Here is a 23,676-nt window from a genome sequence, read left to right on the forward strand (position 1 = left end):
AGCACGCGTAGCATTTGTTAGTAATTTATTTATATTTCTCCTGACTCTCTCCCGTACTCTCCAACCTCAAGAGTGATTTGTGCATCTATATATATACACACACACACACACACATCTGTGCCGGGATTCAATTACTAATTAATCACTCACTTGAATCTCAGCACATGAACTAATGTGTGCACTTCCTGTGCTTCCATACAGTTACCCATTTTAATCAGCATAGCCCCATTATATCCTGTGCAAAAGTACATATACACCAACAATAAACACACTACATACAACATATAACACAAATTACACACAGGGGCGGGGCACTCTGCCACATATCCCCCCCTCCCCTTTGTGTGCAGCACACATGGCCGCCCACTTCCCCCTTAAAAGCCCAAAAGTCCCATAGTCCTGAGCCAGAGACACAGAGACCTTAAGGGCCCCATTGGCGGCAATGTTCCCCATACCAATGCTGTCAGCGGAAAGGCTGACAGCTTCCAGGCTGGCTCCACCAGCCGAGTTGAAAGGCTGACGGTTGGGAGAGTTTCTCCTCCCGTGGCACCACTAGCAGTGGAAATGCTGCCGGTGGCAATGCTGTCAGTGGGAAAAGTCGACAGCTCCCCGGCTGGCTCCTTTAGCTGGGGCAATTCCTGCAGCAGAAATGTTGCTAATGGCAATGCTGTCAGTGGAAATGCTGCCGGTGGCAATGCGGTCAGTGGAAAAGCCGACAGCTCCAAGACTGGCTCCTCCTCCAGTCGGGGCAATTCCGGCAGTGGAAATGCTGCCATTGGCAACGTTGGCTGCGGTACTGCTGGCAACGGTACTGCTGTCAGCAGACGTGATGACAGAGGTATGGCAGACTCCAGCAGAGGCCACAGCAAATCCAGAACTTCCTGCAGTGCAAATGCTGCTGCTGGTTATAGCAGATATACAATTTACACAGTACACAGCGTTGTAATCATTCCACAGAACAAATAAGACTCAACCAGATTCCCAGTTTTGCTTGATATATCCTAGGATATTTGAATTCAATAGTACTACTCGGGTTGAGTCTAGACCATAGCACGCAGAAACAAAAAACCGTAGATCTCCACTTCAAACGTCCTTTCGAGTTCTCTGCTTGAAATTCTAAACCAACGCAGCCAGATTCCTGGCTCGCCATCTCAAATTTCAATTGTAAAAAATACAACTGGAGTTCCAAATAAGATGAGAAAAAACCCTAAAATGTCTGCAAAAAGTCTGCCCCTTTTCAATGGGGTAGGTTTTATTTTTCTTTATTAATTATCATCGTCTTTTTCTATTTTGTTTTTCTCTTGGCAACAGTTTTGGAGGACAGTCATCTGTTTCAGTAATATGAGAGAATTGGTCAGGGGTCTGAAAACTTTTGCAAGGCACTGTGTGTATATATATGTATGTGTGTATATATATAATTAGTTTGTTTTTCTTTAATTTAATCATTGCTTCTGTAATCGCAACTTACACCATACCTTCAGATCTGATGCAGTGGGAGGACAGTCATCTGCTCCGACAAGAAGTAAGTCATATTAAAAGCCTCATCTTTACCACAGAAAAAACAGAGCTGTGCATATTTATGTATCTCTCCTTGTTTTGCAGAACAATCGAAACCAGAGCAACTTCTCCCTAATCCATGGCGTGAAGATGAATTTAGTGATGAGTAAATGATCAGTTTTTTTTTTTTGTATGTTTTGAAATATTTGTAAGACTGAGCTTTTTAAAGTTTGACATTTCTTTTCATTTTTACTTGTTTTACAGTGCTTACATGAAACTTCAAGAAGAAATAAAAAACCACCAACCACACCCTAAGGCTTCCACAACAAATATTCTTATTTCGGGCAATGTGGGTTCCGGAAAGTCAAGCTTTCTAAATTCTGTGCTCTCAGAACTCAGGAGAGAAGAATTCAACGACAGAGTGCAAAGCTTTGAAACCACGAGACCAGGTGCAAAAACAAGCGTCACACAACATGTAAGTGTTTAAATTCCAACACCTCCTACACTTCTCATCTAGTGTGCTTAATTACTGTGTCCTGTCATCTCACTGGCAGTAACAGCAGAGAAAAAAGCAGCAAGTGCACATGAGGTTCAGGTGCTTTAAGCCGAGGGGACGCTAGTCTACATGTTGATAGAAAAATGTAGAAAGGGAGATATTCTTTGTTGAAAGTAAAAACAACTTCAAAGGACTTTTGATTTTGTAGAAGCAACATTACATCATAAAATTATTCAACCAATGAAAGTTGTTGGAAAAAAGTCATGTGACTACCTGCTTCACTGCCAAATAAAAACAAATGGTGAAGAAAATGAATGTGAAACCGAAAAAAACGACATGGTCAGGGGGGACTCTCCTTATCTTTTTTTTTGTTGAGGGTGGTAAATATTAGAGGTCGACACGGGTCTCTGGTAGGCATAATAAAGACAACGTTAAAACAAGCTTTTAACGTCGGCAGGAAGGGGTTAACTGACAGGATATCAATGTTTTACAGAAAACAATAACACTTATACAGCGAGTGGCAAGTACACCGCAATAATAATAATAATAATAATAACTGCGGCAACTATTCCTGTCAGGAACTAAATCAGAAACAAAACATCCTAATAGAGCTCTACAGTGCGACTAATTTGTTCGCATATGCAGGCGCGTAGCATCCATTGAGGCAGTTCTTAATTGTGAAAACGAAAAAAAAAAAGTACCCACTTTATTTTTTAAGAGTGTAAAATTGAGATTTTATATATATATATATATATATATATATATATATATATAAAATATTTTTTAATTTCTTCACATTACTGTGATCTCGGGCTGTACAGACACTGGGGTATGTCAAATTTGCGCCACAAAGACGTTTCTCATTAGTTAGTTTCCCAAGTTACTCTGTACTCTGGTTTACAGTGCAGCGCTAACATGAAACAGAGAAAAAAACAACCAATTACACATTTCTTTCTAAAGAAGCCAACTCTTGGTAAGAATCAATGTAAAGTCATTTTTATTGTTGTTTTCCCCCTGCACAATGTGATGTTTAGCTGCAATACGTTTTAATAAATCCTTCTCCCCCCCCCCCCCCCCCCCCCCCCATGTAGAATGTTAACGCCAGCACAGCAGAAATCCAAGTACCTGTTTTTATGATGACATTAAATGTGTAGCTAAACCGGGATAGCTGGCTGTGTGGTGTTTTTTTTCTCGTCACTTTAACTGGACAGTCAGCTCGTCCAAGTATCACCCTTCCTGCTATAGCATAGTGTTTTATTCTAGCATAGTGGCTGTGTATTTGCATGTATAGCGACCCGGCCTGTGCGCTAGGCAGCACCGGGACCTCTGCGACCGGTTTCCCCCGCCTGAGGTACTGTACTACTTCCTATCGTCGATTTATATTGACAAAAGAATATTAGAATTGAGTGGGAAACTGTGTAAACTTTTAGCGTTCAGAGGTGGGAACATCACATTATTATTATTATTATTGTTGTTGTTATTTTTGGTGAATACCTTGTCAAAGTACTATAATCATACAAATATTGTACACTAACAGCACCAGTCACAGTGTCAGCACCAGTGTCAGTGCCAGCACCAGTCCCCGCAGTATCAGCACCAGTCAAAGCAGTATCAGCACCAGTCACAGCAGTATCAGCACCAGTCTCAGCAGTGTAAGGCAACTTAAGTAGCAGTGAACCAAATGCAAGTCAATAAAGGTATGAACCCATCTACTTATTAATGCTGATGTTATATTCTTGTCCTTTTAAAATCACATATTTCTGACAGTGTGAATATGGTCATTTTAGGTTGCTGTGGTTTTGCTGGGAGACGATTAGTTTTAATCTTTGAAATAATATGGGTAATCAAATTTTAACATTAACATCATCATCCAAGGGACGTAATATTGCTTTGCAGTTTGCAGAAAGTCTCCAGGCTTTATAAGATGATAACTTTTAGCTTTGTAACATGAACAGGATCTGCAAGAGGTTTGATAAACTTTTTTTTTTTTTTTGCCTCAGTAAAAATCTAATCCTAGCTACGCCCCTGGCTTAATTACTGTGTCCTGTCATCTCACTGGCAGTAACAGCAGAGAAAAAAGCAGCAAGTGCACATGAGGTTCAGGTGCTTTAAGACGAGGGGACACTAGTCTACATGTTGCTAGGAAAATGTAGAAAGGGAGATATTCTTTGTAGAAAGTGATGTGGAAGCTACAATTTCGAGCAACTTTGTTGCAAGCAACTTCAAAGGACTTTTGATTTTGTAGAAGCAACATTACATGATAATTATTCAACCAATGAAAGTTGTGGGAAAAAGTCATGTGACTACCTGCTTCACTGCCAAATAAAAACAAATGGCAGAGAAAATGAATGTGAAACCGAAAAAAACGACATGGTCAGGGGGGACTCTCCTTATCTTTTCCTTGAGGGTGGTATATATTAGAGGTAGACACGGGTCTCTGGTCAGCGTAATAAAGACAACGTTAAAACAAGCTTTTAATGTTGGCAGGGAGGGGTTAACTGACAGGATAGCAATGTTTTACAGAAAACAATAACACTTACACAGCGAGTGGCAAGTACACCTCAGTAATAATAACTGCGGCGACTATTTCAGGAACTAAATCAGAAACAAAACATCCTAACGGTGCTCTAAAGTGCAACTAATTTGGTCGCATATGCGACTAAACATTTGCTTGTGCAAACGTAAATTTTAATTTAGGCGCACGTGCGCCACTAGAAATTCCTAAAGGTTGACTATAAAAAATAAACATGTGTTTCTTTTTTTTTTTTCTTCAGCTGAAATTATAAAACATAAAAAAACACATCTAAACTGTCATCGCTCAATCGTAATGTACTCTGGGAATGTAGTTTATTGGTGTCCACTGCCCACTGTTAATCACACATTAAAAACTACAAATCCCATACCGCGCCAATTTCACTGATTTGTCAGTGTGATGGCTACTCGTTTCCAGACAGTTTGAAAACTTCATATTCAGATATGTTGGCGTCTTTACAAGAAATGAGCAATGAAGGTATTTATTATTATTATTATTATTATTATTATTATTATTATTATTATTATTATTATTTCGATGTTTCCAATACTGAAAAAGGTTACAGAAATCTACAGATCTGAAGGGACTAAATGTATGTGTACTATAGTATTTAAATATGTATCATGCACTTAATATATGTGTTGTTCTTTTTAAAATCATTACCTGAAAAGGATCCGGATACCCGGGCATTTTTCACGGTTGGTACCCGATCCCGAATTTTTACCTGTGCCGACCTCAATAATATATATTAATGCCACGAGATGAAGTGGATAAAGTGGAGCGGCATTAAAAAGTTTGACAGTTATCTTCCGTGAATGACCCAGTGGAAAATAGTTAGACACTTGCTTAGAAAATATTTTATGTTAAAGTTCCCAAGTTTTATAGTCGTTTGATACAACTTAGTAGTAATGGCTAAAAGTCAGTGGACTCTAAATTGTCGGTCCCAAAATTTCTTAATGAGGGTCAAAACACAAAACACTTCTTCCCACACTCTGACTATTTACGAAACAGTTTAGAATGAAATACTGCAAGTATTCACAGCACAGAGAGTTTACTATATATATATATATATATATATATATATATATATATATATATATATATATATATATATATATATATATATATATATATATATATATATATATAATTTAAATAGTATAGAATATTTAATGACAGCTAATTAGGCCAAGTTCTTACCTTTCCAATGAGCCACTGACTATCACTTTAGTACCTGTAGAACCAGAGAAATTATGTTTGAAGTGGTGAGTGTGTCAGTGAAACTGCAGTGAACAGTGGCAACAGTCCTGGATTTAATGTAAATCGCATATTTTTTCCTTGATTTAACAAAAAAAGTCCAGATTTAGCTAAATACGTAAATGTTAACAAACACATTCTTAAGTCGGAGTGTAAGCCAAATCAAACTCATCAATGGGCATGGGTTTGCATGTTAAGAGTTATGCACACCGGACATGAGCTTGCGAATCAAAAATAATTAAAGCTATCGATTTAAATGAGGTAATGCACAACACAAGCGAAGCGAGTAGCGCGAATGAAGCGAGCAAATAATGAAATACATTTGTTTTATTTGTATTTTGCTACGAGCTGTTCGCGTCGCAATGGACCAATCAGAAATAATGTCAAAGGTAGTGGCTGTCAGACTGTCAGTGTCTCGCTCACGCAGAGATTACCACAGAAAAAAAATAAATAAATACATAATGAGAATGAGAATTTAATTATTAAAGTTGAAAAATATAAATGCTTTATGATGGCAGTGTCAGTGGTTATAAGTAGGGGTCTACCTAAATCGCGATTTCGCGGAAATCGTGAAATTGAGGGGTCACCACGAAATTCACCTCTTAGGGGCCAATGCATACAAACAAGTACGGAGAGGAAAAAACATCGTTTAAATGAACTACTGCACACCGCAAGCGATGCAAACTACGTGTCTTCCTTCTGTAGATAGCACTTTTTATTCCTTCGTCGTCCCGTGTGCATTGCACTTAAGCAAACAACAAACAAACAAAAAACGTCCACAAGTAACATTTACAAAAGAAATTCTCCAAAGCAGTTAACGTTCTTGTTTACTATTCAAATGACAAAGTTTTAATCAGCCTATCAGTGCGTCTGTACTGCTTTTATGTGATCTGTACTGTACAGTAGGGGGTGGGACAAAGTTGGTGCTGCATTGTTTTGATTTAGGTTGCTAAAATCTAGTTTTCAGCATTGGAGGTAAAATAGTAGAAATGGACGACAAAAAAAGCAAAGTATATTTCGGCTGATGATCGTTTCAAGATATTTCCCAGAGAAACTGTACATGCAGACTGAGGTAATTGTTTTGTATATCTTAATGTGTCTTTGGAGAAAATACGATCGATCGCCTTTTAGCTTCAGAATCACATATTAAACAAAAGGCTACTACAAAGGCTGCTGAACAGAATGTAAAATAAACAGCTTTCAGAAACCAAACTGGAAAGTCAGCCCAGACAAGAAGTATTCCTGTCTGCAAGTTAAATCAGTACTAAAACGATCCATCACAGCCACCTCGCTTCAACCTGCTGCTTACTATTTTAGACTCGAATAGCCACTTTTTCTTTGTTTTGACGGTACTAATAAAATAAATTATTGGATGGGACAAATAACATGACAACGAACGTACTGCATACATTGACTTTATTAAAGTATGCCAGATGCCCTTGTGTAACCAAGTTTTTGGGCTGTTTCTAACCGATTTCCACATCTGTATAACTTGGCAAAGCTTTGCCTTAACTTCCAACCAATTTAGTGGATGCAGACGTGCAGTCTCAATGTATGGGCAAGTCAACTGCAGGGGGATGCTGCATGCTTGCCTTTTTTAACAAATGACAGCACTCTGTTTTAGTAAGGAAGCAAGTACCACTATGTTTAGGCTTTATAGTGTTCTGAAATACTGTCTACTTAGGTTTATTTAATGTTTAAAACAGGTCCGCAAAATGTCCGCGAAATCCTAATTTTATTCCGCAACATACCCGTGACAAATACATAAATTTACCGCAATTTAAGTAGACCCCTAGTTATAAGACAATAAAAAAGACGCCACATGTCGAGAAATAGCAGAACAACTGGAAATTGATGGTATGTCTATCTCTCTTTATTTCACCTTAATTTTAGTCAAAGTGATCTAGCGTCCACTCGAGAGGGGTATTGCTGCAGAACGAAGGCTCCCAGGTGCGCATGCAGCACTACCCTGTGTGAGCTCCCTGCGAGAGATATGGTGTGGGAGCCTTCGTTCTGCAGCTACATACTTTTGGTCCACTCAACAGTGCAGCACGTTATTAGGTTTTTTAGTTAAATCGCATAAGTTAACTGCGATTAATTGACAGCATATATATATATATATATATATATATATATATATATATATATATATATATATATATATATATATATATATATATATATATATATATATATATATATATGGAGGAGGCTGTGTGGTCCAGTTGTTAAAGAAAAGGGCTTGTAACCAGGAGGCCCCCAGTTCAAATCCCACCTCAGCCACTGCCTCATTGTGTGACCCTGAACAAGTCACTTAACCTCCTTGTGCTCCGTCTTTCGGGTGAGACGTAGTTGTAAGTGACTCTGCAGCTGATACACCCTAGTCTCTTTAAGTTGCCTTGGATAAAGGTGTCTGCTAAATAAATAAATAAAATAATATATATTATTTTATTTTATTTTATTTTTTTTTGTGACCCAGAGACTCGCCACACAGACTCTCTTGGGTTCTTTTCCCTTCCAAATCACGACCCAACACACAGAATTTGAATTTTAACCTCTGACGTGCACTTTTAATTATACCAAATAAATAAAACTAAACAAACCCCTAGCTCCTTTCGGAGCACTAACTAAACATTCACTCTAACGAAGCCGGACAGCTAAGCTGTTTACACAAACACAACTAAAAGGTTTCACACAGTACCTTTTGTATTTTACTGTCAACTGGGCCCTCCACACAGCAGCAGCCCTGAAGGGACTGGCCTGCACCTGGCTCTAATTTACAATAATAGCCAGGTGCAGGTGATAATTAACTAATAAAACAATTAAATTAGGGCTTTTTAGCCCGTGTCCTTCTGGGAGGTGTAGTCCTGTGTTCTCCCCAGACTACACTTTATATATATATATATATATTAAAAGAAGCTAAAAGTGTGTTTTCATGGTGTGGTGCACTTTTGCTTGGGGATAACAAACGAGTCGGAGGACCTCAGCTTGCGGGCAGGGACATAGCGGGTCAGCAGGTTGAAGAGATACTCTGGACCTGTGTGATGAAGGGCATTGTAGGTGAGCAGGAGAATTTTGAAAATAATCCTGAACCCTAAAGGTAGCCAGTGCAGTTGGGCAAGACGGGGGGTAATGTGTTCACGTTTTTTACATCTGGTAAGGATCCTGGCGGTGGCATTCTGAACTAGCTGCAATCTGTTGATGGCGCGTGCCGGAAGACCACCATAGAGAGAGTTGCAGTAGTCGAGTTGAGAGGAGAATGCATGACAGAGTATCTCTGCATCCAGGAGGGAAAGGTATGGACGGACTTTGGAGAGGTTATTATCCAGAAGTATACCAAGGCTTCGCACAGTGGGGGAAGGCAGCAGCAGACAGTTTCCGAGGTTCAAGGCAGCTATATTGAAATTCTTAAGTTGAGTTTTAGATCCTACTAGAAGGAGTTCAGATTTGTTAGTGTTGAGCTGAAGAAAATTGGCAGACATCCAGGCCTCGATGTCTTGAATGCAAGCCGAGAGCCAGACCATGGCAGAGGGACATCCAGGGTCGAGTTTTGTTTTGTTTTTTTTGTTTTTTTTAAATTTAGTCGTTGCCAATTATTTTTTATTATTTTCTTCCAATTTGAAATGCCCAATTATTATTTTTTTTATGCTCAGCTCACCGCTACCACCCCTGCGCTGACTCGGGAAGGGCGAAGATGAACACACGCTGTCCTCCGAAGCGTGTGCCGTCAGCCGCCCGCTTCTTTACACACTGTGAACTCACCGTGCAGCCGCCTCAGAGCTACAGCGTCGGAGGACAACGCAGCTCTGGGCAGCTTACAGGCAAGCCCGCAGGCGCCTGACCAGACTACAGGGGTCGCTGGTGCGCGGTGAGCCGAGGACACCCTGGCCGACCTAACCCTCCCTCCCCCCAGACGACGCTCGGCCAATTGCGCGCCGCCCCCTGGGAGCTCCTGTCCACGGTCGGCTGTGGAATAGCCTGGATTCGAACTCGCGACATCCAGGCTATAGAGCGCATCCTGCACTCTAGCGAGTGCTTTTACTGGATGCGCCACTCGGGAGCCCCCCAGGGTCGAGTTTTAAGTAGAGCTGGGTGTCATCCGCATAGGAGTGAAACATGAGTCTATGTTGGTGGATGAGGTGACCCAAGGGAAGCATGTAGATGTTGAAGAGGAGGCCCAAGAACAGACCCTTGAGGGGCATCACAAGTGACTGGGTTTGCATCACCACTGCATCCAGCATAGAAAACTGCATGCGTCCAGATAGGTAAGATGACATCCAGGAGAGACAAGTTCCAGAGATACCAGCATACTTCTGAAGGCGGTCAAGAAGAATGTCATGATCTATGGTGTCAAATGCAGCAGTTAGGTCAAGAAGGACAAGCACTGATGGAGCACCAGCATCAGCATTGAGCAGGAGATGATTTACAATCCACAGCAGAGCAGTTTCAGTACGGTGATGCGGCCGGAAGACAGACTGCAGAAATTCAAGCAGATTATTATCCATGAGCTGTTTCATCAGCTGGCTGGCTACAGCCCTTTCAAGAGTTTTGGAGGGAAAAGGAAGATTGGAGATTGGATGGAAATTAGATAAGACAGCTGAGTCAAGGGGGGGTTTTTTGAGGACTGGTGTGGGCTGCAGGAAATGAGCCTGAATCCAGGGACAGGCTGAGAGTATGCATAATGGAAAGAGCAAGGTCAGAAGCACAGAGACAGACAAGTCTACCAGGGGTCCAAGGGGCATGTGGCAGTAGTTGATTTCAACAGTAGGCCGGATACATCAGTAATGGAGAGAGGAGAGAGGAGAGAGCAGGAGGGGTAACCGGAGGCAAGTCAAGGTGGTCAAGTACAAAACTGGGTTTGTGGCAAGAGAGCGTAGAATAGATGTTGTGAATTTTGTTTCCGAAAGAACGACCTCCACTTGCGCTCAAGCTTGCGGCAGGCAGGCTTAAGCACTCGAAGTTCAAGGGTGTATTATTATTTATTTATTTTCTTAGGAGACGCACTTACCCAGGGTGACTTACAGTTGTACCATGGGCATGTGTATTTTTTCTTCACCATTCTTATTGTAAGCGTGGCAATGGTTTCAATGATCTGAGTAAGGGTGGCATTGTAGAGGTAGCAGTATGGAGTAGTGGTTAGGGCTCTGGACTCTTGACCGGAGGGTTCTGGGTTCAATCCCAGATGGGGGACACTGCTGCTGTACCCTTGAGCAAGGTACTTTACCTAGATTGCTCCAGTAAAAACCCAACTGTATAAATGGGTAATTGTATGTAAAAATAATGTGTAAAAAAAATAATGTAATTGTATGTAAAAAATAATGTAATATCTTGTAACAATTGTAAGTCGCCCTGGATAAGGGTGTCTGCTAAGAAATAAATAATAATAATAATAATAATAATAATAATAATAATAATAATAATAATAATAATAGAGGGACACCATATTGTCAACCAAAGACGAGAGAGTACCAGTATCCTGCGCGTCTGCTCCATCCAGTGCTCTCTCAGACAGCGTGAGCAGTCAGTCAGATTCTCACCGACGTAGATGCTCATATTTGGTATAATTAGAAAGCCACAGTCCGCCCCTTTCCAAGAGTGACAGCCATATGTGCCTATGATATACCGCTCTCATGTACTACATCTTAGAAGGCCGAGCCCAGGGGCGACCGCAATAAAGCTAGACTAACCTCAGAGAGAAATCTGTAAAGTGTGTTTGATACATTGACAGATAACGAGTCGTTATTTGTAACATTAATGTGAAGGCAGACAAATACTATCTATCACTCCAACGTAGAGCACAACACCGTACACATTAGTGCTAAATTAGCTAGCTTGCTTTCTTAATTTCACATTTCCTCATCGTTTTCTTGAGGACTTTTTAACGTATATATGTGATGCATTCATTCAATAATCTACGCTGTCGCTAACCTGTCTGAATTATATGAAGAGGTCAGGGTGCCTGTCTGCCAAATACTTCGCTAAATGTGAGGTGTTGCCTCATTTTGTTTGTACTGTCTTAAAGCACCGTTTGCATATGTGCTTGGAGGGTTCTTTTGCTTTGCCCTGTTCATTCGCTTCATAAACAAAATATTTCCACACAGCACTCCTGCTGTTCTCTTTTTCTAAGAGCGCGGGCCGCTGGGCTTGTGTGCCTTCCATCTTAACCTTTTACTCCTGAATCCTGGCTGCCTCGTTGTCGTTGTTCCCACCTGGAGTGTATGGTGTCCCTGCGCGGACATAAAGGGAAGCTTTTTTTTTTTTTAGTACGACTCCATCTTTTACATGAAGGACGCAAACACGCAATTTTCATTATACAAGTACAGAGTCCTCCGATACTTTCTGTTTTTCGGTATTACCGAATGCATAATTAATGAAGCTCAGAACCGTTTTTGAAATTTGGTATCGCGATAGTATCAAAGTATCGGTATTTTTGACAACCCTATTGGAGAGTGTGAGGCGTGTGAGTAATAATGGAATGTCTAGACAGTAATTTACATGCAACCAAAATAAAATTGGTTTTTAATATTATTTGTTACATGATAAAATAAAAAAAGAATGGCGTGAGGGAGGGGGTGCTGGAATAATGATAAAAAGAAGGGTTCGGAAACTCCTTAGTCCTCTTCACAATATCCCCGGACATAAAAAAGGGATAAAACAGAAAAGAAAACGTTAATGTGTATTCCGCCCCGTGATAGCAAAAATGAAACCAAAACAAGCCAATGCTTCCTCTCTCCCTCCAGCCTAATCACCCCGCCTATGCTTTTTAGGACCAACCCCGAACACAGTAGTACGTTCCCTTTAGTATGCAACGCCCCGCCCCTGTAGTCAGTGGAACACCAATCCCAAACTGACAAGTGTCCTTACAACTCACTTGACTCCAGTGGCTGGAATTTACATAAAAATAAAGATGACTTTCGTCATGGTCACGAGACCTTGGTAAGGGAAGTCCCGAGTTGGTTTGCTGCCTTCTACTGTCGGGAGGCTGAATTACAGACCGAAACCCCTTTGACTCATCACAGAGAGGTTGTCACCTGGTGATGAGCAGATCCAGGGTGTGTCCACGGGTGTCAGTGGGGACGTTGACAGATTGAGAGAGCCCAAGACAGTCCAGGAGCGTTAGGAAGTCGGTCACTAGAGGTGAAGAAGGCAAGTCGACATGAATGTTGAAGTCACCTAGGAGTAGGATTTTGTCAGTAGAAGTTCAGACGAGGGAGAGAAATTCCAAAAACTCAGCAATAAAAGCAGTTATTCTTTGGTGGACGGTAGATAAGTAACGGACGTGGGAGAGGAGAGCTTGATTACGAGATGCTCAAATGAAGAAAAGGCTGGCAAAGAAAGAACTGAGAAAGCAAGCACAGATTTAGCAATAACAGCAGTGCCCCTGCCTTGGCCAATGAGGCGAGGCTTGTCAAAGAGCATAGCCATTTGAGGTGGCTAGATGTAGTAAGTGCATATCGTTTATAGAGTGCCGGGTTTCAGTTAGACAGAGAAGATCAAGATTAGCATCAGTTACAAGTTCAGTAAGAAGCAGAGATTTGTTAGTCAGAGGATGACAATTGAAAAAGCAGGCAGTGTAGGGGAGAAGGAGTTAGTAGCGGTATCTTGAGCAGGTACTTACCAGTGTTTATTCTAGGAGAGGAGAAAGAGTGAGCACGCTTTGTCCAGGGGATCCAGACGTTAAGTGTCAGAGTAGGAATGAGGCCTCCAGTAGCCATTAGGAGAGATTGGGAAAAGGTCCTCACTCTACCTGTCCTCGCTCGGACTGTCACAGCTCAGACTGCCCTTGGACGTGTGGCCCTTAGACTGTCACAGCTCAGACTGCCCTTGGACGTGTGGCCCTTAGACTGTCACAGCTCAGACTGCCCTTGGACGTGTGGCCCTTAGACTGTCACAGCGCAGACTGCCCTTGGACGTGTGGCCCTTAGACTCACATCTCAGACTGCCCTTGGACGTGTGGCCCTTAGACTGTCACATCTCAGACTGCCCTTGGACGTGTGGCCCTTAGACTCACATCTCAGACTGCCCTTGGACGTGTGGCCCTTAGACTGTCACATCTCAGACTGCCCTTGGACGTGTGGCCCTTAGACTCACATCTCAGACTGCCCTTGGACGTGTGGCCCTTAGACTGTCACATCTCAGACTGCCCTTGGACGTGTGGCCCTTAGACTGTCACATCTCAGACTGCCCTTGGACGTGTGGCCCTTAGACTGTCACATCTCAGACTGCCCTTGGACGTGTGGCCCTTAGACTGTCATAGCGCAGACTGCCCTTGGACGTGTGGCCCTTAGACTGTCACATCTCAGACTGCCCTTGGACGTGTGGCCCTTAGACTGTCACAGCGCAGACTGCCCTTGGACGTGTGGCCCTTAGACTGTCACAGCGCAGACTGCCCTTGGACGTGTGGCCCTTAGACTGTCACATCTCAGACTGCCCTTGGACGTGTGGCCTTTAGACTGTCACATCTCAGACTGCCCTTGGACGTGTGGCCCTTAGACTGGCTGGCGCTTAGAACGGCTGGCGTTCTAAGACACTGTTTGCCAATTTATACTGTCCTGCAGGTCTAAAGCTGGTCCAGTTTACACGCTATCAAAATTGACTTCAATCTACCACAGCTCTGAACACTTTAGAAAATGTATTACTACAAACAGCTGTGGATGTCATTACAACAACTAACTAGCATTTAGACTCACTTACCAATCTGCAACAAACTTACCTAGTATAAAATAACTAAACACCTAGGTCATAGGAGTATACTGACACAGAGGATAAAACACCAAATACTGCGGCCCCAGCAAGTAAATCAGTACAGCATAAAACAAGGATTTCACGGGAAGCAAGAGAGTAAACTTTAACAGGATCTGTTTATTAGATACTACCATTAGCAAATATAGCAGTAATGAAATGCGTGTACATGGAGAAATCAGTATAGTAGGACTTAAACAGTATCAGAAAACTTTCAAGCACAAACCACCCTTTCAATGTTAAATAAACCAATCATTGCAGCTGGTAGAAAAGATACATTTATATATCATGTGTTTTAATAGCTACATACATAATACCATTTAGAAGGACCGTTAATTGCAAACCATTACTACAGAAACAGAAGCAAACTAAAGATATGCTTCTAAATAATTAGACTGCTTATTCAAAAATCTACACGGCTGCACATTACATGTATACAGAAATAGTTGCACATCAGTGTTTTAGTCCCGGTCTTATAGCAAAAAGTACAAAAAAAAAAAAGTCTAATACAGTTCCCAAAAAATAACAAAAAGATATCCAATAAAACAACAAAAAGAAAACCACTCTTCAAACAAAAACTGAATGGCCATTCAAAAATATATATTTGTAATATCCAATATCCAGCAGAAATAAAAAAAAGGATTGATCTCACCCGGTCACAGTGAATCTGCTGTGTAGCTCCTCCAGTTCATATCACACTGGAAATCTCAAAGGTTGAAACTTATTCTTGGTCCATAGCAATTGAACAGTGATACAAAGTAGCAAATCAAACCGAGAGGTTGTTAGAACGGCACGTGAAACAAGAGCTGCGTGTTGGTATAACTGCATGTTTGCAGCGCTATTCTTAGTCCCAACACATACTGAAAACATAGGGGGAAAAAAGTAAAAAAAAAAATAGCTGCACGCAAAACACAGGCTAACACTTTTATAAGGTTTTGGAAACCAACTACGTTTGTCACCCATAGAAGGAACAGGGAGTCCCCATACCTGGCTTTTTTGTGCTTTTATACCTTACCAGTAACATGCTCCCAAAACAAAGGAATCTCCACCCCCAACTACGGATAAGACGGGGCCACATACAACCATGCATAGCCAGAAAATTACTGTATAAACCATAATATAATAGGGTAGTAAAACATGAATTATACCTCATGGCAAAGGAGTTAAAAAAAACTAGGCAACAACAAAAAGAATATATGGAGCTGAAAAAGATGCATTGACAGTGAACTAGAATGCCTGGCCAGGCTTACTGGCGTTCACTTCAGAATGTGCAGGTGCTGCGCTTCTTGCAGCACATTGTGTGGCGGTGGCTGAGTGACATCAGCCCGAAAAGCATATTATTAATAACTCAGAAACAATAATAGCAAAAACGTTTGTTTCAACAGCACAAACCGGCACAAACGAATGAGGAAAGTTTGGTTCAATTCTGGTATTGCAGGGGGGCTGAGTGACGTCACTGCCCAAAAAAATAATTGTTAATATCTTAAAAACTATAGTGGCACAAACATTTGTTTTAAACGAATGATATATGACTCAAAGTTTGTGCTGTTTGTAGGGGGGGCAACTTCACAGAGCTCTATTATTGCTCTGAGCACACTCTTAAACTCAGGGGAGACGTTTAAGGAGTACAGAGATGTTTTAAACTCCTGTAAGTGGTTTTCTTTGTGCACTAGGCTTACAATATGTCCAGGCAACTTTTCAATACTCAAGAAAATCACACCGACTCATTTAATACAGTGGAAGGTAAGAACAAGTTTGAATTTATATCTCATTTATATTGATACATTGCTATAAGGTATAGGAATTATATTTTAGCTTTGGAGAGTGATATATTGGATGTTTTAGGATTTAGCGGGCCTTTTATGTTTAAATACGGTGTTTCTGCTCTGCAAATGTTAGATATGATGTTCATGAATAAGTCTTTTGAGTTTTATCCTATAGTTTCTCTTTAATTTTCATATCAAAGCTGTTTAAAAATGTAAACATCAAATTGACGTGCGCAGCGGTTCTAGGTAGTCAGAAACTATGGCGGTTCTAGTGTTAATACTTGTGATTTTTAACCGGAGCAGTTGCACTTGTCGCACAGAAAGCCATTGTAAGTGGTAACGTGTACTAACACGACTAGCTCCAGCACCGTGCTCACCTCACACCCTGAATGCATGCATGCCACTGGGATCCCCTGGGTCCCAAATCCTGAAAAATATATTCCGGTATTGCACTGCGGTCACCATGATTTTAGAACTTGAACTGTTATCAAAGAAAATTCCTTTTCAAATTATGTGTAAAATACGGGAAAAAGTCTGTCCTGGGAGCTGTCTTGGACTGACTCCCGGTAAATAAGAGAGAGTTGACAGGTCTGAGGTGAGGGTTTGCGTTGTCAGGACAAGACGTGTGGTGATACCGGACCTAAAGCCTCCAGGAAATAAGGATTAGTGCCAGCCACTGTTTTCTAGGGTTCTATTTTTGTTTTGTATATTTTTCAAAAATGTGTGCGATATATAATTCTATTCTGTGCTCTTGCTTGTGTTTAGGTCTGTAAATCGAGAACACCCGATAAATAGTGAAGTCTCGCTAAACTGAGTGTTTGTCTGTATTGCTGCATAGAATAAACCGAGGTGTTTCCAGTCCAGTTTTCGGGCGCACGTTTCCCTTCTCTCGCAGGTGTGGGGATCTGTAGTGAAGGGTGTTGCTTTGTTTATTTTTGATATTTATTATGTATGGTTTGCATGATTTATTCTCTTTGATTTGTCACGTTTTAGATTCTTTGGATCACTGATTTTTCTAGCTTGTATTAACGTTTGTTTTTTCTGTTTTGTTTGATTGCTGCACGGTGTGTTTCTTTCTTCATTTAGGCACCTTTCCATGGGGGGGTCCAGGGGGTCCGGACCCTCCTCTTTCATTAAAAATGTCAATATATTATTTACTTTAACGGTATGTTTTGTATCAAGTATCCCCCCTTCATGACAGTCTCGATCCGCCCCTGCTTTGGTGATAGGAGATCTGTGCCTGACGTGTCCCTAACTCATTTTTGTCTATGGTTCTGAAGCGAGCCTCATAACAGTTTTTTTTTTTTAAATTTGTAACTCATAATCCACCATATATGTGTTTGATTTTTAAAGAAAACAAACAAAAAAAACAGTTTATGCTAAATGCATTCTTTTGTTACTTGTAAAAAAAAATTGCACTTTTGTAATTCATGTCTCACTACTTTTTATTTCATTGAAAAGTGTTTGCAGTTGTCGGAATGTGGTTAAGTACTTCTTGTTAAAAGACCAGATTGAGTTCCTTCTGCTCTATATTTAACCTGGGGGTGGTGCAGTCGAGCAAGTTTTGTATCACTTTGTTAATTTGGGTTTTCTGGGCTTGTGTGTTAATTTACCTATACCTATAGCAGGTTGCACATAATATCAATGCATAAGGATAATAAATATGAGCATTGTATAATTTCTTTGCAGCTAAGATGCCACAAATTCACTGAGAAGATCAAAATCTTTGATACAGCAGGATTTGAATTGGAGAAAACAGAAAATGCCATGAAAATATTAAAGATCATAGATGGTGAAGTGGCTGAAGGCTCAAAGGTATGTAAGTAATGTTAATGCAATGATGTGTAAAAGACTTGTAGAAAGCATTTTGAAAGTGCATTGGCTCCTTTGAGTGGCTCAGCAGCTGTAACATCATTGAATACTATTTTTACACAGTATGATGCAATGCAAGTGAATACAGTTCTCTCTTCCATCATTTACAGTGGCATACAGAGAAACAAACACACCATGCATTCACAACTAATGCTTTCAGCTCATTTATTATTATTACTATTATTTATTTCTTAGCAGGCGCCCTTATCCAGGGCAATTTACAATTGTTACAAGATATCACATTATTTTTACATACAATTACATTATTTTTTACACGTTATTTTTACATACAATTACCCATTTATACAGTTGGGTTTTTACTGGAGCAATCTAGGTAAAGTACCTTGCTCAAGGGTACAGCAGCAGTGTCCCCCACCTGGGATTGAACCCATGACCCTCCAGTCAAGTCCAGAGCCCTAACCACTACTCCACACTGCTGCCCATATATTGTGACTTTCAGCTCCTTTTAAAATTCAGATTCATGCCAGAAGTAGATACAACTTTCAAACAGCCTTAACTAATTTTTTAATGGCAAATGTAGCATGCTGGACTTGATTTTTTTACACGTATCTTTGCATCATGCTTTTTTTTTGGGAGGGGGGGGGGTAATTCTCCCTATTATTACTTAAACTATTGCTAAAACTGTGTGAGTTAAAACCACAGCAATTAACCATACTTAATAAGTCAGTTCATTTATTCCCAGCAGGTCATTTTAATAGACCTCAGTCTCTGAATAGCTAATCGGCTTCTCAATGCATATAGATGACTAACTGGAGGCATTAAAAAGAAAATTGTAATAATCTCTTTTAAAATTGACTTTTCTTGGTAATATTTTAAGTATCTTTTGAGAAATGGAAACTGTTTTCTAAAACTTATTTTTGTTTTTATTTTTTAGTTTGACGATATTCTGAAAACAAAAAGCTCAATGGAAGGAGACAAAATCCACTGTGTTGTGTTGGTTATATCAATTCACAACGCTGAAAATCTGGCCTTGATTCGGTTTTATAAAGAATTCATTGGAATGCTCACAGTGACTGGTAATATATCATTAGCATTGTGTGTGCCAATTCCTGTGTGTGTGTGTGCGTGTGTGTGTGTGTATATATATATATACTTTATGTGCTCGATATACAATTTTTTTGTTTTTTATTTTGTTTTGTTTCTTTTCCTCCTTCTCTTGCTTTCTCTCTCTCATATATATTATATATCCCTGCAGCTGCCACCAGGTAAACATCTTCACCTGTTGAGAATAGAATAAATACTGTGCTCATGCCCAATTTGTATGCCAATTAGAATTTGTACATGCCACTTAGCAAATCCATCTCTAAGTGTGACTCTTGTTTATTTACATTGTAGTTACCTAATAAACGTCTGTGTACTTACACAATTACAGTGTCCATAACTACAATATACTTGATACAAGTGCACAATTGTATCAGAAAAGGGTTCGGGTTAGGTGTGTTAGGGTAAGGTGTAGTTATGATTAGGGTTGATGATAGGATGAGATAGGGTTAGGATTATATTATGCATACATGTAAGTACACATGCATTGCTACTAAGTATCTACTACATAAATACACAGTAATTAGAGACACTTCATGTAAAGTGTTATCACAGTTAGACACCCTGTAAAGACTAACAGGATCTTAAAACTCGCTTTAAACAGACCCAGACCAAACTACTGTAAAACCCTTAAACCACACCTTAAAAGTACACCACAGTTTCTCATTTCCCCAAAAATTGTTTTAATATATCTTCTGCAGTGGTCGTTACCTGAAGATAACTTACCTTGTGTTTGGTTAAGTGCTCCTTCCTTCAGCTCACTGTGGTAGATTATCTAGCTGGTAATGACTGCTGCGTTGAACATTACTGCTTAAATAGGTCTGGTGGAGAGTCCCCGAGTGGCTCATCTGGCAAAAGCAGTACCGCACGGCGTGCAGGATGAGTCCTACAGAGCAGGTTCAAATCCTGCCTGTGCGCAGTTAGACGGTCTGTGATGGGGACTCCAAGGGGGCGTTGCATTGGATCTGACGCTCCCAGCGGGTTAGGGAGGGATAAACCAGCAGGGACTGTCTGTCCTCATCAAGCCACAGTGAACTCTACAGGCCAGACAGCTGGTAAGCCTGGGCAGAGATCTGCAGGGCTAGCCTTTGTCCTCCAGAGGTCAGTACCTCACTGATATCCGCTCTCGGTTTGCTGGGTGTGAAAAGGAAGTTGGCTTGGTTGTGGGATAGGAGGATACCCACTGAACCTTCAGATCTGCTGTGCTGTGTGGAGATCGCTGTTCAGTGAGGAGAAACGATGATAGTTGGAGATTCCAAATTAGGGGTAAAATAATTGGGCACTAAATTAAAAAAAAAAAAAAATAGGCCTGTTTTCAGTGATCCTGATTAGCATTTTTCTTGGGTAACCCCTCCTACAGGGGTGAAGGAATATTAGGTTGTTGATGATTAGTGTTAATCAAGTCTGTTAAATGAGATGATTGACCTGAAACATCGATGATAGTTGAAGATTCCAAATTAGGGGTAAAATAATTGGGCACTAAATTTAAAAAAAAAAAATAGGCCTGTTTTCAGTGATCCTGATTAGCATTTTTCTTGGGTAACCCCTCCTACAGGGGTGAAGGAATATTAGTTTGTTGATGATTAGTGTTAATCAAGTCTGTTAAATGAGATGATTGACCTGAAACATGATCTTTTTTTCTATCCACTATCACTCTAGACGCTATATAACACAAACACTTCTAATGTATCACTTTTCAGGAGTACCATGCCAGCTGCTTGTTACATGCGTTGATGAACTTTTTGAGAAGACTGAGGATTTGAAAAGTCTGTACAGGAGAAGAGATATAAAACAAAAGGTGAGTCAAAACAATATCAACATGGATTGTAACATACGCTAATAAAATCCAGGGCTCTTCAAGAAGATTTAGTTTCCCAGAGTCCAAGTAGCACTAGACCTGAACTGATAAATGGGTGATTTTCTTTTCAAGTAAACACTAGATACAGGAAAGAATAACTGTATGAAGTTAAAATCATTTCTTATAAACATCAACTGATTTTGGTGAAATGCAGTAAAATCCAAACGTCCAGAAAACGGTCATCCTTTTTGGATGGGTCAAGGTCAACCCAAATGTTCAAGTGTTTATTTTTAATACAACAGCGATTGTTTGTGTGGCAATAAAACAAAGAAATATAGAGAGAGAAAAGCTGTAAAATAAAAATGAAAATCGCAGTGGAGTATTTCTGGAGGACATCAAGTACAACATGTTTCACACGACACATGCAGCAGGCATTGAAATGTGCTGTTCTTTCTAAACTAATACTTTATTCATTTCTCTTTCAGATTGAAATGTTAGCAAAGGAGATGAGAATTTCAATGTGCAATGTCCTTGTGGTTTCAAACTACTTCGAGGGGGAGAAAATTAACCAAATAAAAGGAACTCTGCTGTTGGAGGCGTTTGCTCAAATGCTGATGGCTGCAAAACCCTTTCAAGAGAGAATGTAGAGTATCACCTGTCACACCTGAAGCACGCTGAGTCCATTACTCAATTGGTTAATTGATTGCTAATCGGAGAATAGTCACTTGGTATATTGGGAAGTTGATTAATTTGTTTGGAGAGAGACTAGCAGCAGCAGGAGGCTGTGGTCCCAGATACAAGAAGTATCACCCAGTCAGCGCTCTCACAGAGTTACTTTTTGTATTTATGAAAATTCAAATCATACTCTTTGTACACTTTGTTAAATCCATTTCTAAGCTGTCAGCTTTGCATAAACAGAAGAAATGTCAATAAGCAGCTCTGAATTATTCAGCATGTAATCTACTGTTTAATCTATCATTTTATGATTTTTTTTTTTAAAATACTCTACTTGAGTACTGTTGTTTAAATCTAGTTCTAACGTCAATTAATGATCTTTGAATTAATCAGCAATAACCTTTGCTGAACCTTACAGCTTACAGATACTCTTCAATAATGTTAAAGACTGGGGAAAATGAAGAATGTAAATCACAGGTGAGCATGAGTCTTAGTTTTCATAACATCATAAATGAAATGGGAATGATGTTTTTTTGAAATAAATAAATAAAATATGCCTTTGTTTCCTATTTACGCAGCACTCATGTTTGCTGTTGCTATTGTATTGTATTGTATGGTATTGTATTGTATTGTACTGTATTGGCCAGTCTGTCTAATAAGGGGGTTCATTCAAACACCTTTCAGATGTATTAACTTCAGGATGTTCACATTACTAACCACTGTATTTGAAAATCCCATCTCATACATTTCCCATGTACTGTAATATAGCTTCCCTTATAAAATTGCTTGGATAAATTAAGTGCTGTGATTGGCTGAACAAAATCACATGACTGTGGTAATAATTGTCTTACCGCACGGCTATGACATCATAGACCAACTTACTTACCTGATCTATTAATATTACTACGCCTTAATAGTAACAATTATCTAAACAGTGTTTCTGTAGGTAAAAATGTCAACATACAACTGAAACAGCATTTAAATCACTCAACAATCTTTTTTTTCATCTCTGTCACTTAGAATTACAGAAAAAATGGCAAATATACTGTGGTATTTATTTAGTCAGAGAACAGAACAAAGAAAACTCTGAGGCAAGCAGCAGCAGTAACACTTTTCAAAAGCCATCTGAGAAATCACCACGCAAGTCTCATTCTGCATGTAATATATACAGGCACCCTTGATAAAGATGAGCAAAAAAGGCTGTATAAAATAAACAACACAGGTAATGAGCTATATTTTATGCTCAAATATATGGGAAAACTATATTCTTTTATTCTAATACAATTGCTCAGAGAAAAAAGTTTTTTTTTTATTAACAAGTAATAGGGCAGCAGTGTGAAGTAGTGGTTAGGGCTCTTGACTCTTGACCGGAGGGTTGTGGGTTCAATCCCCAGTGGGGGACACTGCTGCTGTACCCTTGAGCAAGGTATTTTACCTAGATTGCTCCAGTAAAAATCCAACTGTATAAATGGGTAATTGTATGTAAAAATATATCTGTGATATCTGTATAATGTGATATCTTGTAACAATTGTAAGTCGCCCTGGATAAGGGCGTCTGCTAAGAAATAAATAATAAAACATTTTCTCAAAAAGATAGGTGTCAGAATTATTGGCACCCCTAAATATTCCTATAAATAAAATTAAAAAAAAATTAAATATGCATTAACATTCTACTTCTTTAAGTTCATCCCATTCTTAAGGAACTGTATTGTGGCCTTTCAAGGCTTCCTGTTTCACTGGCGTATAAAAATGAGGTAACACGCATATGAAATCCATTTGTCATCCATCACCATGGGGAAAGGCAAAGAACTCACAAATGAAAAGAGACAAATTTTTGCTGACCTTCATAAGTCAGGCAATGGGTACAAAACAATAGCTAAAAAACTAAATATACCACTTACCACTATTAGGGCAATAATTAAGAAGTTCAAAACCACTGGAACAGTGGTAAACTTGCCTGGTAGAGGACGCAAGTGTA

General features: G+C 39.9%; 1 protein-coding gene across 3 annotated transcripts in view; it reads left to right on the top strand.

The window, feature by feature from the left end:
* The window catches only part of LOC131706685 (interferon-induced protein 44-like), a 212,275-nt gene extending 189,195 nt beyond the window's left edge, over positions 1-23,080 (top strand). Inside the window, exons 1-7 of one of the 3 annotated variants that reach the window (XM_059008261.1) lie at positions 1,424-1,522; positions 1,603-1,663; positions 1,762-1,972; positions 17,981-18,106; positions 19,059-19,200; positions 20,926-21,023; positions 21,509-23,080. In XM_059008261.1, the coding sequence (XP_058864244.1) occupies positions 1,769-1,972; positions 17,981-18,106; positions 19,059-19,200; positions 20,926-21,023; positions 21,509-21,670 (732 nt within the window). In that variant the 5' untranslated portion in view covers positions 1,424-1,522; positions 1,603-1,663; positions 1,762-1,768 and the 3' untranslated portion in view covers positions 21,671-23,080. Of the gene's footprint in view, positions 1-1,423; positions 1,523-1,602; positions 1,664-1,761; positions 1,973-4,932; positions 5,004-17,980; positions 18,107-19,058; positions 19,201-20,925; positions 21,024-21,508 lie in introns of those variants that run through there. The other 2 variants (XM_059008262.1, XM_059008260.1) reach the window with 2 other exon arrangements.
* Positions 23,081-23,676: the final 596 nt, after the last annotated feature.

This window comes from Acipenser ruthenus, chromosome 36 (genome assembly GCF_902713425.1).
Source record: "Acipenser ruthenus chromosome 36, fAciRut3.2 maternal haplotype, whole genome shotgun sequence".
Classification (NCBI taxonomy): domain Eukaryota; kingdom Metazoa; phylum Chordata; class Actinopteri; order Acipenseriformes; family Acipenseridae; genus Acipenser; species Acipenser ruthenus.